The sequence below is a fragment of the Fulvia fulva genome, chromosome 3 (genome assembly GCF_020509005.1).
Source record: "Fulvia fulva chromosome 3, complete sequence".
Taxonomy (NCBI): Eukaryota; Fungi; Ascomycota; class Dothideomycetes; order Mycosphaerellales; family Mycosphaerellaceae; genus Fulvia; species Fulvia fulva.
The window spans coordinates 4,496,560-4,513,844 of record NC_063014.1 but is presented as its reverse complement, the minus strand read 5'-3'; the positions used below and the strand labels follow the sequence as shown (position 1 = coordinate 4,513,844).

General features: G+C 48.5%; 3 protein-coding genes across 3 annotated transcripts; 1 reads left to right on the top strand and 2 right to left on the bottom strand.

Annotated features, from left to right (window-relative positions):
* Positions 1–826: 826 nt before the first annotated feature.
* CLAFUR5_08399 (Vegetative incompatibility protein HET-E-1) lies at positions 827–2,464 on the bottom strand (the record flags this gene model as incomplete). The annotated part of the gene is made up of 1 exon (XM_047907547.1): positions 827–2,464. One exon carries the CDS (start codon positions 2,462–2,464, stop codon positions 827–829), a length of 1,638 nt encoding a protein of 545 aa, XP_047759698.1.
* Positions 2,465–3,079: 615 nt separating this feature from the next.
* On the bottom strand, positions 3,080–4,663 carry CLAFUR5_08398 (uncharacterized protein; the record flags this gene model as incomplete). The annotated part of the gene is made up of 2 exons (XM_047907546.1): positions 3,080–3,795; positions 3,847–4,663. The coding sequence occupies 2 exons, from the start codon at positions 4,661–4,663 to the stop codon at positions 3,080–3,082; spliced, it is 1,533 nt and encodes a 510-aa protein (XP_047759424.1).
* A 331-nt stretch (positions 4,664–4,994) lies between these two features.
* Positions 4,995–7,138, top strand: CLAFUR5_08397 (Heat shock protein 12A; the record flags this gene model as incomplete). Its single annotated transcript, XM_047907545.1, has 6 exons — positions 4,995–5,139; positions 5,195–6,279; positions 6,330–6,436; positions 6,489–6,687; positions 6,739–6,874; positions 6,927–7,138. The coding sequence occupies 6 exons, from the start codon at positions 4,995–4,997 to the stop codon at positions 7,136–7,138; spliced, it is 1,884 nt and encodes a 627-aa protein (XP_047759109.1).
* Between the last annotated feature and the right edge of the window lie 10,147 nt (positions 7,139–17,285).

Genomic DNA, 17,285 nt, shown 5'->3' with positions numbered 1-17,285 from the left:
CAGCTTCGACCTGGATGCTTTTCAAGATCGACGACAACAACATCCATCACCACCACCAACAGTGATACACCACCACACATACGTGCGTCTTGATGAGCGGATGGGGTGCTTGAGTGGGCTGCTATGTTCTGTGGTAGCGCGTCGTGTGGTGATGGACTGCTGCATGGTTCAACAGTGGGCAAGAGCTTGCTTTCCTGGTGAGCGTTTGGCTCTCATACACCGTTTGCCCTTCGCTTAGCGCAGACCCCTGACTTTTGAGCTCTTTCTCCACTTTCCAAAGACCCCTACACTTGTGCTTAACAAACGAAAGCGACCACATCAACTCAAATAGCACGACCACCGTCCGGAGCACGATGGCGGCACAAGCAGACTTTGGTCCGAAGGTGGCCTTCAGCGATGGCCTCGCACGTCTTGCCGGCAGCGCGGATCTCTCCGACTTCACCATCACATGTGGCCAGAAGAAGTGGCCGGTACATCGCGTCGTTCTGTCTCTACACTCTTCAGTACTCGCGAGATCTTGCAGTGGTGGCTTCATCGTACGTCAAGTGTTCAGACCTGGTCACATAGCAGAGCTCCTAGAATCCGGAGATGCAAAGTCCACAATCCCCTTCTTGCTCGATGAACAGCGGGAATCTCCATTGCTGCTGCACGCTTCGTGGCGTTTGCTCAAACCCAACCACGCGCAAGTGCTTTGAGAAGAAAGTGGCAGTACGAGCGAGGGAGGCGCTTTGCAAACAGCTATTGCCATACCCAGGGACAGGTCAGCTCACCACCCTTGCATCGTAATGGTTCGAACGCAAGATGCTGCGGCGAACCTTTCCTGTTTTCATACAACCGGATCCACAATCTCTGTCTTACTGAACGAAAAGTGCAGGTTCCACATGACCTCACCCGCTACCATCACATAGCGTGCAATGACCTGAACCATCCTCTCATCCCCAACATCGATATTTCTTACATCACCACTTCGAAGACTCTTCGCCTCACCCACCAAAGCCTGTAACTCGTCCAGATGGCGCAACGCATTGAACTTCTCCGCATAAAGCTTTGGCGATGCATTGCTGTCCACGCCAGGATTCGATAGATCTAGCTTCATGGCTAAAGGAAAGTGAGCTTGCCTCGCGCCAGGCTTGTAGAGCTCGAGACACGCATAGTAGCCTGCTGTAAAGCTACGAGTCGCTGGACGCAAGTATAATATCTGGGTTTGGGCGTTCCAGTCTCCTCTTGGTACGCAGAGGGCGCTGTCTGTGGGCATGGTCCGCTTGTGCCGTGTTGTGAGGTCAGCGGAGTGTGTGATACGGACTTGCGGGCTTCGAGGGAAGTGGAACATTGTCCTGCCTATCGTGATCTCCTGCTTCTCGAACTCTTCCATGTCGTCGAGAGTGATAGTTTGGAGAGTCGGTAGCCGATCATATATTGCAGCTTGCTTCGCTACTGTAGCCGCGCGAACCTGCGTTGGATGCACCACTTGCGGGCGTCGACGCAGGGCCAGCGCTTGCTGTGTGCCGCGTCTCTCGGATGCTGTACACTCCAATGCCATGACCATGCAGTCATCTTCATCGCCATCCTCTTGTGGTTTCACGAGAGCGCCGATGCGAAGACCTTTGTTCGATAGCTCGAACGTCCCGCCTTGTGGTAGTGACCAGCTACTCATGTTGCTCGCAAAGCCAAAAGAGGCAGGCGATGGCGCAAGTAGATCGCCGTTGGTACTTCGCCAGGCCAGGATGGAGTGGTCTTCACCAGCCTGCGTCCGTATGATCTCTTCTTGCAACCGCTGAAATGATCGTCGACCTTCGCCGTACAGTAGAGGCATGTTGACGCCGAACAGCCCGAGCAAGCTGTATGCTTCATCTTCTACCCTTGTTGTCGTACGTCGGGCTGCCCAGGACATGCGTTTTGCAACGCTGGTGTGTGGGAGTAGATCTCTGTCTCGCAGGACCTTCACATCGATGCCAGTGGCACGAGAGAGAAGTTCTGCATTGGAGACCTTGTCACCCATGTAGTTCCATCTTCGATCGTAGAAGGCCATATATTTGGGAGCTATGAGCTCTTGTAGCGTCCAGCCTCGCTTGACCCATCTGCAGTCCTGAAAGATCCGCCCAAGCTTCTCATCGTCGGACAGGTTTGGGAGTCGAGCGTCCGCGAGGTAGACATAGCATTTCCTGGCGTTGTTGTACCATCTGTACATGGAATTGATGGCTTCCGAGAGCTCGGCGCTCGATCTTTTGTCGATGCAGCAGGTGTCGACCCAAACGTAGTCCAGGTTGTCTCGCACTGCTTGCTTGCAGGTGAACTCGATCTTCTGATGTCCTGCCTTGCTTTTCGCTGCAGGCGTACCGATCTCCTCGAACAGGACCTCTTGTCTATCCTCCCATGTGTGTGAAAGGATCGCGTACTTGTTGATGGTCAGCCTGTCATCCATGACCTGTTCCAGCTCTCGTGTTTTGGCATTGAGGAGCCACATGGTCGCGATGGTCTATGGTCTATGGTCAAGAATCGTTCCCAGGTCAAGTATCATCGTGCAACTGACAGCCATTGTCCCGTCTCCTACCTTTTGTCATCCTACATCTTACCGAGCGGCTGAGTTCATGGTCATGCACAGCCTGTGGGGCCATCTTCGAGCCGGACATAACGTGCAGATATGGGATCGTGGTCATCATTGTGCTGCTCCGATACGATCGGATCAGAGACGTACACCTTCCCTCTCACGCTGGGACAAGAACATTGTCATGTTGTGCATGTATCCACCAGAAGAAGAAGTGGTGAAGCAAGCCAACTGCCAACTCACCTCTGCCGAGCTCCGGTGCTTGCTTGGCATTTCCAACCGGACCATTCTTCTCGCCGATAGTCACGAACTCGTTCATTACTTACCACGATGCCTCTGGTCTACAACGATGTCGGCAAACTCGATGCATGTGCCATCTCACAGATTCACATCTCGATGGCGAGTCTCGAGATAGCAGGCATTCCCGATATTGCTCGTGGCTGTGCTAGTAGCTCCGCCCGGAGGGGAGAACCAACACATGAATTTACATGTATGCTGAAAGTGTCGATTGAAAGAAGTTGTCATCGATATTGACTACGTAGGTCGCTTCTTCTTCTTCTTCTCCTTCCTGCTGCTCAGTGACCACCAACGATCTGACTCATCCTGGGCCGTATCTAACTCGTACATCGGCAGTGGCGGAGGAGACCTCACAAATGACGCTCGATCAATCGTTGGCACAGGCATTGCGGGAATTCCCTCAGCTCGGGTGCTGTTGGCCCCTTGCTCGTCGTCGCCACTTGCTTCGTCGAGGCAGACAACGGCCTTGACAAGTACCTTCGACGTCGTCTGATATCGATCACCATCATGAGTACCTAGGCCCACCACGGAAGGGTGTACCACGATCTGAACACGCCTTCCATCAAGTCTATGATCAGTCGGATCGTCGAGGAGGTGCCTGGGATGGGCTTGCATCTCCCTGCCATCGATGCTGAAGCGCTGCGTCGCGAGGTCGTGAAGGTAGTGACATTCAAAGGCGAGCCGCTCGCGCCAGAGCATCACTGATAATCTGGCGGCCTTGTCGAAAAGGCACACCAGTTCATCTTGATAGCTTTTGGCTGCGGCATCGCTCATCTCATGCAGAAGAAGTCTGGCAGGACCTTGCGCGAATGTGACCGCAGCTGATCGAGCTGCTTGTCTTAGGAGAGCGTCGCCTTGTTCGTGGAGGCGCTGCGAGCCTCTGTCGGTGTCGTTACTTGGAAATAAGTGACGTAATGTGTCTGATCGCCAGACATTCGCCTGCAAGAGGTTTGCTGAACGCGTTAGTTGGCATAATCTGTCCGGCAGGGCAGATGCCAACTTACTTTTACATCCGTTCATCAACGCATCGGACAAGAAGTCGGCCCAGTCTGTGCTATCGTCTTCATTGTCCTCGCTGGCGAAAAAGAATGGATCCTGGATGAAATCGTGATGTACAAACCACGAGAGCATAGCTGTGAACAGCAGCCTCGGAAGGGCTGCATCCTGCTCCATAACCTCTAGTAACGCCACGCTATCAGACAATCCTCCTGCTGTCGAGGCTACGTCCGTGACAGCCTCGAAGAGATCTTGTAAGTCATTTCTGGACTTGAAGCTGGACCGATCGACCTTTGTGAGCCCGTAGCGTTTGCCAGTCCTGGTCACAGAAGCGCGCAAGGTCTCGAGTTCATGCTGGATCTTGGAGTCCTCGATCGGTGTATAACGTGCGTCAGGCATCCTTTGAAAGCGACTTTCCTGCAGGTACTGCAGTTCTTGTTCGAGCTGGTCGTTCTTGGCGCTTAGCTCGAAAACGTGTTCTCTAAGCTTCAGGTTCTCCTCTTCCAGGCTCCGAGTGTGTTGGTGCATCTCTACCACTCGCGGATCATGCTTCCGGTTGTGGTCGATGATGATCGTGCCATCAGAGTGAGCAGAGCCTTTGCGGCTGGCGCTCCTGCTGCTGCTCCAACCATGCCGACTAGATGGAGCTGATGTGCGTTCTGCGCGAGGGTTGATCACGACTGCTCGTGGGTCCGATGGGTACTGGTAGGTCCTTCGCGTCTGTCCCTCCTGGTGAATGACGGTATCAAGGGTGTTGACTTCATATTGTGCTGATCCTGATGGGCTGCTCGTTAAGGGAGGCCTAGGACTCCTACTGACAGACATGTTAGGTGGAGAGCCGTGCGTACGGCCCCAAAAGCGAGAGGGCGAAGCGCCTCGTTTTGATTGTCAACGTGGAGGCGACTTCAGGAGGCTGAGCTCGCTCGCTTAGAGTGGCTGCTGCATGAAGCCCTGGCCGGTTGTTCAGCTGTTCGACTGTAAGCGCTTAGCGTGGAGTGCGGGCGGCCTCAGGCGCTCAGCCCCAATACCTGTTGCAAAACATGAGCTTGATCGCACTTGAATGCTGCCTGACTTTCATTCGAACCATACGACGTCTGCCACGACTGAGTTGTCTCCTATTCGTTGTTTTCGACCATTTCGCTGCTAGTGTTGGACAATGCGACCGACGAAGAGTGCCATGCAACGTTCGGATGGGAATCGACATGTCTCCTTTGCCACGGGAAGTAAACGATCGACGCAACCGCAACAGAACAGCAGGTACAGACTTGTCGTTGGTATCGATTATGGCACAACATTCTCAGGTAGATGCTCCTGATGGTAATCCGAGCTGCCGAGCACTTGCTTACACAACCATAGGCATTAGCTTCGTCACAACCGACAAGTCCAGTATCGATGATGTTCAGGTGATATCTTCTTGGCCTTCAAATCCAAACCAGAGCTCATGGAAAGTACCAACACGAGTGGCTTACGGCAAGGAGAACCCGCACAAGAAAAACCTGAACCCGCCCAAGTTGCCCTCGAGAGATGCTTGGGGCTTCGGTGTCGGTGCAGATATGGTCTCATGTGCCTGGACGAAGCTGTTACTGGACTCCAAATCAGAGCGCATGGCTCACGATGACCCTTACCTGCAGAGTGCCATTGACAGCGGAATCCTGCACATCCCTGATGGCGCTTTTCGTCGAGCACCTAAAGAGGTCTGCCAGGACTTTCTTGCCCAACTTTATGCTCATATGGTGGAGCAAGTCTCTGCCCAGATGGGAGGCGACTTCCTCGCCGCTACACCAATGAGATGTTGGCTGACAGTACCTGCGTCCTGGTCTGAGAGAGCAAAGATGGACACCAGAGCGGCGGCCAAGCTCGCCGGGTTTGGCTCGAAATCTGGCGACACCATCGACATAATCACGGAGCCAGAAGCAGCGGCAATAGCGACCTTCAAAGAAAGGATCAAGCCCGATGCACCCAACCCGCCCAGCCAGGGCGAGAACATCTTGATCTGCGATTGTGGCGGCGGTACAGTCGACATCACAACTTATAACATCGTACAGACCAGCCCGTCGTTGATGTTTGATGAGGTCGTAGTTGGACAAGGAGCCAAATGTGGCTCGACTTTCATCGACAGGAACCTTCACCTCCTCATGGTCAAGCGTTTCGGTGACGCATACGAGAGTGTTCCGTTACATCGTCGCGGGCTCTTCCTGGCCGCCTGGGACCGTGTCAAACGTTCCTATCGATTCGACTCGTTGAGCCAGGCGCCAGTGGAAGAGCTCAGCCCGATTCACATGACTGGTGTCGACAAGCCTGACTGGTACGACCCCGGGGAAGGTAGTGTCATCCTGACCAGTGAAGACATTGAATCTCTATTTGCGCCAGTCGTGCAGAGCATAATCGGCCTCATCAGCGAGCAGGTGCAACAGGTTGCCTCCAAGCAACAACGAGTAAATGTAAGCGAAATATCTTCGCATCAATGTGTCAGCACTAACATCATGTGTAGCGTCTGATCTTGGTAGGCGGTTTTGCAGAGTCGCACTATCTGCAGGAAACCATCAAGGAGTGGTGCAGATCGCGGGACGACATTAGTGTACTGGTGGGAGCGAATCCGTGAGCAAATCCAGTCGTGACAACTCTGAAGACTTCGCTGATGTTGTTGCAGTCAAGCAGCTATCCTGCGCGGCGCAGCGGTACGCGGTCTCGAAGGCACCGCGCCTCGTGTGCGCAGGTGTCGCCGCCACTATGGTATTGGGTTGGCCCTGCCTTTCCGCGAAAATGTTGATCCGGAAGATCGATCTGTCACATGGCCTTGGGACCGCAGCAAGATGTGTAAGGACCGGGTACACTGGCTGGTAGACAAGGTCTCGTCTGGGTATTTCGCCACGTCGTACTGCGATGCTGACTTTGCACAGGGCACCGCACTCGGCGCAGATGAAAAGCGCTCTACGCAATATTCTCGTGTGTTCCCAGAGGGTACAGAACTTCGGGAGACATGCAATCTCTACAGCTGTCCCGCTGATGAAGCGCCTGACTGGACATTCTCCGAAGGTGGGTAGTCCAACGTCGACATGAAGTACATGTTGCTAATACTGGAGATCAGGTGTCGACAAAGTTGGTCGAGTCAAAGTTGTGCTCGATAAGCAGAAGCTCGAGAGGATGGACAGCCGTCATAAATATGGCTGGGTGGGTTCGAAGGAGTGGAAAGTGGATTTCGACGTCGACTTCAACTTCGGTGCTAAGAGCGGGACCATCGAAACGAGCGTTCTTGTCCATGGCACAGTCGTTGGGACAGCCAAGATCAAGTTCGACTAATGCTGCTTGTGTCCATTCTCTTGAAAGCGTTCCAACGTGGCGTATATGGCGTTTGCGGGTATGAAGGAGCCAAAGGGGCGGTATAGCCAGAATGTCCGGTTGGTTAAGCTATTGTTGACATAGATGAAATGGACAACATCGTCAACGTCCTTTCTTTCAATATCTTCTCCTCCTCCATGTTCCTAGCGATGATGGCTCATATTCCACCTTGAAGAGCTTGGCTCATGAAACGACCCTCCAACACGCTCGGTGAGCTAGTTGTGCAGACGCCAACATGCCCGCAAAGAAGCTCTCCCTCCCTTGCTGAGATGCTTCGACACCGTCTCTCGGGTCAGAAGTGAGACGATTATCACGCGGCAGTGCTGCATGACTGCCGAGTGTAAGCTGTTGCCAAGGAGAGTCTCCTATTACTATCCTTGACAAACAAAGGGTGAGACAGCAACTAGGGTTTACTCTACTAATTCTTCGAATAAATCTTCGCAACCTTACTATATGTTATATACCACCTAAACATATCTATAGCGGCTTAAATAAAGTAGAAGATATATACTTCTAATCTATATAACGTTAGTTATTATATTAATATAATATATATTACGTAATATGTATATACGAGCGCGTTTACGACCGGATAAGCTCGAGGAAAGAGGATACGACTCTATTTTAGAAGAACCTACTCCTTAAAATACTCGAATATAGCGTATATTATTAAGATATAGTATCTTAAAGGGAGTCAATAATTAGGAAGTGATCTAGTAGCCTAAGGCATCTATAATAACTTAGCTTATAGAGAGATACCTTCTCTCCCCTTTAGCTTAGATAGACATCTAACATAATCAACACATTAGTTCCTAATATATTACTATATACTCGTACTATTAGTTAGTTAAAGATCGATCTCTTACTCTACTCCGCTACTATTAATCCGTACCTATTTAATAATATCTATAACTAATATAGCTCCGAGTATAAATAGGTATTATCAGTACTACGGAGACTCGGATTATATAAGTAAGGACTATTAGGCCTAGAAATCTATCCTTATACGAGGGCTTTATTATATCGACCCTAAGGATCGATAATAGTACTTCGGCCCCCCTAATATATACCTAGGAACGAAGGCGCGTATACTATACTAATAGGATAAAAAGAACCTAAAGATTACTAATATCCTACCTCTCCTTAATAACTACTATCGGTAGCTAGTCTTATTCCCTAAGGAATACGGTATAGATAAGAAGCGTAGTAACTAGCGTATAAGTATATAGCTACGAGGAAGTATTAGTACATCTCGATCTGCCTTATATAGGAGAGCTAAAGAGGGATTTTCGCCTTATATCGCTAAACACGACACATTCGAAAGCTCTTATTAAGGCCATTCTAACGATCTATAAAGTAGGCCACTACCCCTAGAATTAAGGGAGTTCTACCTTATTTAATTTAGATAGCTTAAAGTTCTCTTCACCCTATTTCTTTAGCTCTAAACGCCGCGGAGGTGCCTAGCTACATTAGGCAACTCCTAGGTAATAGTAGCCTAGGCTACGGCACTACTAGCGCCTACGGCTCTATAGGCGAAGCTCCCCTAAGACAACTAGTAGCAACTTATAGAGGACGCAAAAAGTATAGAAACTAACGATTAGCTCCTATACCGGTCTCTATAGGTGATGATCACTTAGCTACATACGGCGCTTATACTATCGTATTACCGAGGGTAATAAGAAATAAGGACGACGTCTTAGGCGATTAATAAGGCCACCCGGAATCAACACCCCTATAGCTAGGTATCGGTCGCGGTATCGATACTAGGCCCCCGCCTAACGTACGATATAGTTACGATCCGTATTATAGCAAAGGAAGACTAGGCCGACGTTACGAAGCTATCAAATAAGGAGCTCGCCTAACGAATTAATTAACTAGGGGTAGTCGTAGTGAACTAATAGTCTAACGGTACTCTATAGATCTATACTAGCTCTACTACTACTAGGAGGTACCTAGAGGTATAGCTATAGTAGGTATCTAAGGTTACGGCATTAGCGAAGGTCTTAACAAAGCAATTTACGATCCTAGTCTACGATATACCTAAGGAGTTCGACCTAACTAACTAAGGTCACCTACGTACTCTCTAAGAGGATAACCCGGTCACTCTTAACTCTCTAATCTAGAAGGCGACTTGGCTCTATAGGAAATGGCTAGAAGGTAAGAAGGCCTCGGCGCTAATAGTATAGCTATAAGACGCGAAAGCGGCGGATCTAGCGATAGAATAAGGCCTAATCTAGTAATATAGCCTTAAGATATGTTAAACAGGTACGAGTTGCGCAGTAGTAGAAGACGGCGGATCACACAAAAGACGAAGAAGGACCTAATGGGATAGCGTGTATCTACATACAGTATCGCCGGTGTTGGTGTAGGTAGATGCTAGGTGTCCGGATGTTTGCTAGCCCATGGGCTGGCAAACCCTAATCACGTGATCTCGTCACATGACACACCCACACCCACATGCTTGTCCTGCGGCCTGTATGTTCTCAACACTCCCACTCAGGCCACATGGTCTCCTACAATCCCTTTACGCAAGCTGGAGCTGCCTCACAAAGTTTTGGAACTGCTGGCCATTGAGGGGCTTTGTTAACCTATCAGCAGCCATGTCCTTTGTATGGCAGTAGTCCACTGCAATCTTCTTCTGCCACCAGAGATGTCTGACATAGTTATATGCAACATCAATATGCTTTGACCTTTCATGCACATGGGCATCTTTGACAAGTGTCAAAGCGGCTTGGTTGTCACCCATGAGCTTGACTGGCCTTAGCTCGTCAACAGTGCCCCTGCTTGCCCTTACACTCGGCTGGAAAGAGCTCTTTCCCACCAGTTCTGGGCACCCCATTTCCCTGAGGACAGCAGCAAGAAATTGTGACTGCTTTGCGGCTGCGTTCATAGCCATGAACTCAGCTTCCATTGTTGATGTTGCAACAGACTTCTGCTTCCTACTCATCCAGGACACAGGTGATCCACAAAGGAACCACACGTATCCCAGAATTGAGACTCTATCCACTTTGTCCATGGCGTAGTCAGAGTCCGAGTATCCCTGGAGATTGCCCCCTCCCTTTCTATACATAAGACCTAGGTCTGGGTACGACCGCAGGTATCGGGAGAGCTTCTTCAAAGCCTTCATATGCTGCTGCGAGGGATCAGCAACATATAAGCTAATTCTTCCAAGGGGGAATGCTAAGTCTGGCCTTGTCATTGTCATTGGCCACATCCAGGTACCATTGTGGCTCTGGTAATCCTGTTTGTTGCACCTCTCATCCATAGGTGCCGTAGGCACTAAGTGCTCGTAGCTCTCTATAGGTAAGTGGGTTGGCGTAGCCTTCTCTCTAGCCATGTTCATCTTGGCTAAGTTAGCGTGGACATAGTGTCCTTGATCAAGCTTTAAAGTGCCTTGGGACCTGTCTCTTGTAATCCTCATTCTAAGGATCTTCGTAGGTTCACCAAGATCTTTAATCTTAAACACTTTTCTAAGCTCAGCCTTAAACCACTGAACATCTAACAGCTTCGGAGCTGCAATAGGTATGTCATCCACATAGGTAAGGACCATAAGGTCTCTATCCGTATAGACAAGTAGGCATAGATCTACCTAGGACTAGGTAAATCCAATCTTCTCTAGCTTCGCAACACAGAGCTTGTTCCAGTCTCTAGCTGCTTGCTTAAGCCTATAAAGGCTTCGTAGGACCTTAAACACCATGTTTGGAGGTGCTTCAACTCCTAGGGGCGGGATCATGTAGATGTCTTCAAGGAGGCTGCTTTGGGTAAAAGCATTATTCACATCCACTAGGTACATCTCGAGATCTCTCTCACACACTACTGCCATGAATACTCGGAGAGTATCATGTCTAACAGTAGGTGCAAAGGTCTCTTCGAAGTCAACCCCATATTTCTGTAAAAACCCTCTTGTAACTAGTCTTGCCTTGAACTTCTCAATGGCTCCACTAATCATTCTTTTCATATCAAAGACCCACCTAGAAGTAATTAGATTCGTACCCTTTGGCGGTACAACTGCTTCCTAGGTGTTGTTGCTTACTAAGGCAATAAGTTCGTTCTCGATTGCCTCTCTCCACATATGTCCCTATTCGGGGTCTCCTACGGCTACCTTATAGGACTTTGGGATTGGCACTTCCTGCTGATAGGCTATGGCCTGCCTAACAGCAGCAAATGCATGTTCTTCCACGTCGTTCAGAATCTCCTCTACCTAGCTCATTGTAGGGTCTAGATGGAACGTCTGGGCGATAAGAGCCTTATAGTGTTTAGCCTCATGCTCTTCAGAGTTATCATCTCCGTCCCCCCTTAACCTCTTGTTGCCTGCAACCTGAGGTGGCGCTGGGTGTTTAGATGGGTCGAACTGAACGACATCTTCTTTTTCTTTTATTAGAGTACCCTGATCTCCAAACTTCTGGTATTCCCCAATGTCCTTTGGGGGAGGGGGAAGTTGCACAGACAGCGGTTGCTGTGGTGTTGATGACTCGGGTAGGTTCTGTATAGATCCACCGTTATCGGCCTTCGACAGTGGTGAAACCGCCTCAATATTTTCTCCTAGCCTTCGTAACGGTGTTTCTGATAATCCCCTATCGGAAAATTTCGCCCCAAAGGGCTTCCTCCTAACAGGATTGCGCTGTGGCGCTCGACTCGGCTGGTTAGTGAAGGTGATACCAAGATCCATATCTCCCCCCTTCTCATTCTCAAACCAGTCGACGTGACTATACGCTTTTACAGCTTTCATGTCGGGATCCCAGAACAGCTATTGTTTTGTGGTGTTTTCTGAGTAGTCCACAAACACGGCTTCTTTTCCTCGGTTCATCAACTTGTCTCTCCTCAAGCCTTAAGGTTGGGCTCTTGGGTCTATATAGACCACAGCTTTGCATCCCTAGACGCGGAAATGGTCGACTGACGGTACTTGGCTAGTAAAGGCTTCTTCTGGTGAAAGAGCAATACCATCAATGATCGGACCATTAGGCAGTCTGTTTCTGATCACAGTCTGTGCTTGCAAAGCTTCTGGCCAGAACTCAACTGGCATGCCAGAGTCTTCAAGCATAGCCCGGACTGTGTTCTCAGAGGCTTGAATTGACCTTTCCACAGGTCCATTCTGAAGAGAGTTGTAGGCATCAGTTGTGTCCATCTGAGTGCCAAACTCCTTCTCCCACTCTTTTAGCAAGGCGAGAATTTCCTTTGCACCATCACTGCGGATCGCAGACAGAAAGCACCTTGACTGCCGTTCTGCCTGGACCTTCCAATCCCGTAGGGCTGCAGGAGCGTCGCTCCTGGCCTTCAAAGGGATTACCCACTTCTTCCTAGAGAAGTTGTCTACAATCTCAAGCCAATATTTGTATCCTAGCCTAGAGACTGCGCCCTGAAAAGGCCCACAGATGTCAATGGAGATGAGGGCCAGCCTCTCCCCTTTCCTCTCTGTGGCAGGTCCTTTGAACTTCCTCATGTTTGCAAGGGAGCAGACCTTGCAATTCTGGTGTTCAGAAGGAACAGGAATGGGATCTTTCTTGTCAGTGACTCTATGCAGGTTTCTTAGCAGTCCCTTGCCAAGGTGTGCACATCTTCTATGCCATAGCTCCCACTGATCTTCGGACTCAGTGTTAGCCATAGCGGTACCGTCACGTTCTTAAGAGAGTATGCTAGCATGCTGTGGCTCAAGAATTTCCGAGATCGAGTGGATAAACGGTACTCCTCCTCGAAGTTTGGTCTAGACAACGGGTTTACCAGACAAGGATTTTAGGGTGAAACTGGGTGGTTGGACAGCAAACTGTTGGCTGAACTGATTCCACGAAACAAGACTAACTCTAAGGCCAGGAACAAACAGGACATTTTCTAAGACAATTTGCTTTCCAGAAGGACCACCCATTACTGCACTTCCCATATGTGTAGCTTGTAGATAGCCACCCCCAACCTTGATCCACTTCCTCTTTTGAAGAGGCTTCAGTGTCCTGAATAGTGAATCTTGGTCAGTCATATGTGATGATGCACAAGAGTCAAGCAACCACTCGGACGAGGGGTACTTGCCTTTGGCTTCTACAGTGGAATGGGCAACCTCATCAACATCATCATCTTCTGATGGTATCTCAGAGTCTGATGCGTCTTCCTGGGTCGGATGGGCCCTTGCAGGCTTACTAGAGGAGGCCTTTGGCTTGCGGCTCTCCTTCATCTGCTTTGCAAGGTCCGTCATCACCTTGAGGACATCACGAAGGTTTGGTGATGATGACCTCCTACGAGGTGGTGACGGTTGTCTCTTAGCAGGGTAGGTAACCCTAGCTGGTTTGTCCTTGTTCCTAACAGCCTGCTGAGCTGCAGAAAGGTGTGGGCACTTGCTCATAAAATGGTCACCATTGCAGAGATGGCACGTGAGCTTGCCCTGGAAACCCTTCTTAGCGAACATGGCTGTCCCTTGATGAATCATTGATTCTTGCTTCTCCCTAAGGATTGCAAGAATGTCTTGTGGTGAGAGATTCACCTGGGCATCAATTGCATCGCGAATTGAGCCAAATGAGTCTGGCAGAGCTGCTAAGAGTTGCTGGATCTTTCTGTCCTCAGTCTTGATGTCTTGGAACTGAGCCGAGATTGAAACAGCCCTCCTTGCAATTGAGCTAAGCTCCTGCCAGGCGTCATCTATTGACTGGTCCTCTGTCATCACGAAATTGGTGTATTGCTGAAGCAAACTTCTTCCAGTAGCGAGAAGTCTTCTCTTATATTTGGCTTCAGCCCATTCCCACAACTCCTTCGCATGCCGGATCTCGTATGTCATCTCTTGGTCATCTGTCGACAGACAGATGTACATCTTATACAGGGCCGTTGCATTGTGCCGTCTGTACGATGCCTTCCTTATCGCTTGATCCAAAGGAAGGGATGACTCCGATGATGTAGAGGGTGTCGCTAGGGTTGTAGCGGGAATGTCCGTAATGATGTCCTCGAGGACCCAGTCAACCTGCTTTGATACCAGGTGTATTCTCATCAGCTTGAACCATGTTTCGTGGTTCTCTCTTGTCAGAAGAGGTGCTGCTCTCTTTCTTGTGAACCCAGTCTCGTTCTCCATTTTTGTAAGTTGAGGGACAGGTTGGCTGCCCTTAGGTAACAGGATGTATTCGGTCGTACGCGATTGGATCGATAGGAGGTGAACCAAACGCGAGGTTGATGGTGGAGAGAATGGCTGTCCACTAGAAAGCGAGGAAAGTCGGTCGTAAGGATAGTGTTGGTGCTGAGACACTATAGCGTAACTCTCTTAGCAGAGGGGGTTTCTGAGACACTGCGGCTCTCTCAGAATGAACAGTTAGTCGATACGAACGCGATGTCCGGAGAGCGGCTCTTCTCAGTAAGCTCGCCCACTTGTCTGAGGTATTGGCACAGGCTCCCTGACTCGGAGTCTGACAGTGCCTCACTAGGCTCTTTCACGTCTTATATGCACCTACAGCACGGCTGTAGCTTCCTGTGCAATGCGGGTGCGGCCTCCAGTCTGCCTTCCTTTGGTTCTGAAGAGGAATAACTCTAACACGACTTTGTCGAGGGTGAAACACCGAGTTGCTAACTCGGGCTCATAACCTGTTAAACAGGTACGAGTTGCGCAGCAGTGGAAGACGGCGGATCACACAAAAGACGAAGAAGGACCCAATGGGATAGCGTGTATCTACATATAGTATCGCCGGTGTTAGTGTAGGTGTAGGTGTTTTAGGAGGGACAGCTATACTCAGGACTTGACTAGCAAGCCCTGATTACTAATCCCCCTAAGCACCTAATGTTGACCCTATGACCTGCATATTCTCAACAACTACTTTCCGCTCCGAGGTAGACGGCCTACGTTTTATATATAGATAGATATAGGGTAACCCTTAGAAAAGTATTAAGCCGAGGATTCCCGTGCCTAGACAACAATTGTTTAACGAGTTCAAGACTAGTAAAGAACTACTAGATTAGATAACGCGCTAGTACGGTACCCGTAACGAAGGAACTAAGGCTATAGTTAATATCGCTACCTATGAGTAGGAGTAGAGCGAGACCTTTATTACCTTCTACGCTCGCTACTCGAATCTATATACTTAGATAGAGTAGACCGACGAGACTAAGCTAATACTGTTTCGTAACCGCCTAAACCGTAAGTACTTTATTAAGACTTTCGGTAATAGGGAAGTAGATAGACGCTTATACGATATATAGGATGTTATTAAGGAATATACAGTATTAGATAAGAGCTTCTACGAGACCGACCGACTATATCTATAGAAGGAGCGTCTACGTAGTAACCCTAATTCGAACAATAACGGCGTATAGGGCGGTAGTAATACCGTAGGCGCCGTAGCTACTAGTACGACCGCTATAATCGTCTAGCGACTACTATAATACGTAGGTATAAAGAAGAAGGAGGACCTACCGGTTTACTTATAGAACCTGCCTTTATTAAACCGTAAGTAGCGTAAGGACCTTAAGAAGTAGGGTAAGTACTACCGCTACCGTATAGGCTCGTACGTATTAACGAACCCCGAATACCCGATATATAGTTACGACGGCGACTACCGCCCTCTACGTCTACGAAATAACGCGAACGCTAACCCGAACCTTAGCTCCCTTACTACCGACCTATAGTAATAGGGAAATGGCACGACCGCTGCCTAAGCGTAGTATATAGCGGTTAGTAACCGAACTTTCTAAGACAGAAAGAGTATAAGATTAAGAGATATAGAATATAAGAGACAGACTATAGTAAGGAGCTTAAGATATCGATATATATACTAGATAAACAACAACTAGCTATACACCCTTATATAGTATTACCCGTAATAATATAATATAAAAAGGCTCGCGGCCTTATAGATTCTACCTCTACCTCTCTCTTTCTTAATTAGAAATTTATACGTAAATAAATAACCCCCTTAATCCCTTTAACAAAGAACAGACGATTAATACTAGGAGATAGATCGGCTACGGCGCGTCAGATCATATATATAGCCCTTATAGACGTAGTTATCGGCGGTTATTACGAGCAAATACTATACTACGTTACCGACCTCGAATACGACATCGTCTTTAGACTACCGTAGCTCTCCGCGTATAACCCGAACATCTTCTAGGAAACTAGCGAGGTAGCGTTTAGATCTAACTACTACTTCGGTCACTATCTATATAATAAGACATCGATAATAGTACAATCTCTAAACTATATCGGTAGAACCTAGTAAACGAAATATAGACTAAAGCCCTTTACTAGCGAATTAGTAGGATTTATAGCCGGAGGGGCGGAGCTAAATATGTCCGCTCTAGAGGTAGATAAAGAGGTGGATTACTAGGAAGTCTCGTAGCGCGTATAGGAGATGTACGCGTACCGGCCTAGGGCCGAGTACTTCTATATTATACCTACGGGGCGCAAGGATAACGATAATAACGATAATGGCCTTAAACTAAGCGCGATAGTAGCTAATGACCTAGATTAGTTCTTAAATAAGCAGTTCAACTACAATCCTAAAGAGAAGCTCCCGCCTATATACTACGACATTATAGATACTTTCTTAGTAAAGGACTATAAGGAACTCCTACCTTACCGACTAGGTATCGACTACGAGATTTATATTAAACCCGGTAGACCTTAAGAACCGCTATATCGAAAGCTATACGGACTAGCCGAGAAGGAGAATAAAGCCGTTAAGAAATAGTTACTCGAATAGACTTTAAAAGGTAAGGTACGTAAGGCCGGTTAGAAAACAAGCTAGTCACCGGCACCGGTATTAGTAGTAAGAGAGCCTAGAGGAGGGCTACGAGTATATATTAACTACCGTAGGCTAAACGCTATTACTATTAAGAATCGCTATCCTATTCTATTAATATAGGAAACGCTTAACCGTATATACGGAAAGAAGTACTTTACGAAACTAGATATTATAGTAGCCTTTAATAAGTTACGTATCGCGGAAGGGTACGAGTGGCTAATAGCTTTCGTAATACACTACGGTATATACGAATGCCTCGTATTGCCGTTCGGCCTCTATAACGGACCCGTAACCCTTTAGTTATACATTAATAAGGTTCTATAGGAACATCTAGATAACTTTGTGTTAGTATATCTAGATGACGTCTTTATCTTTAGCGACACTCTAGAGGAACACGTCGAATA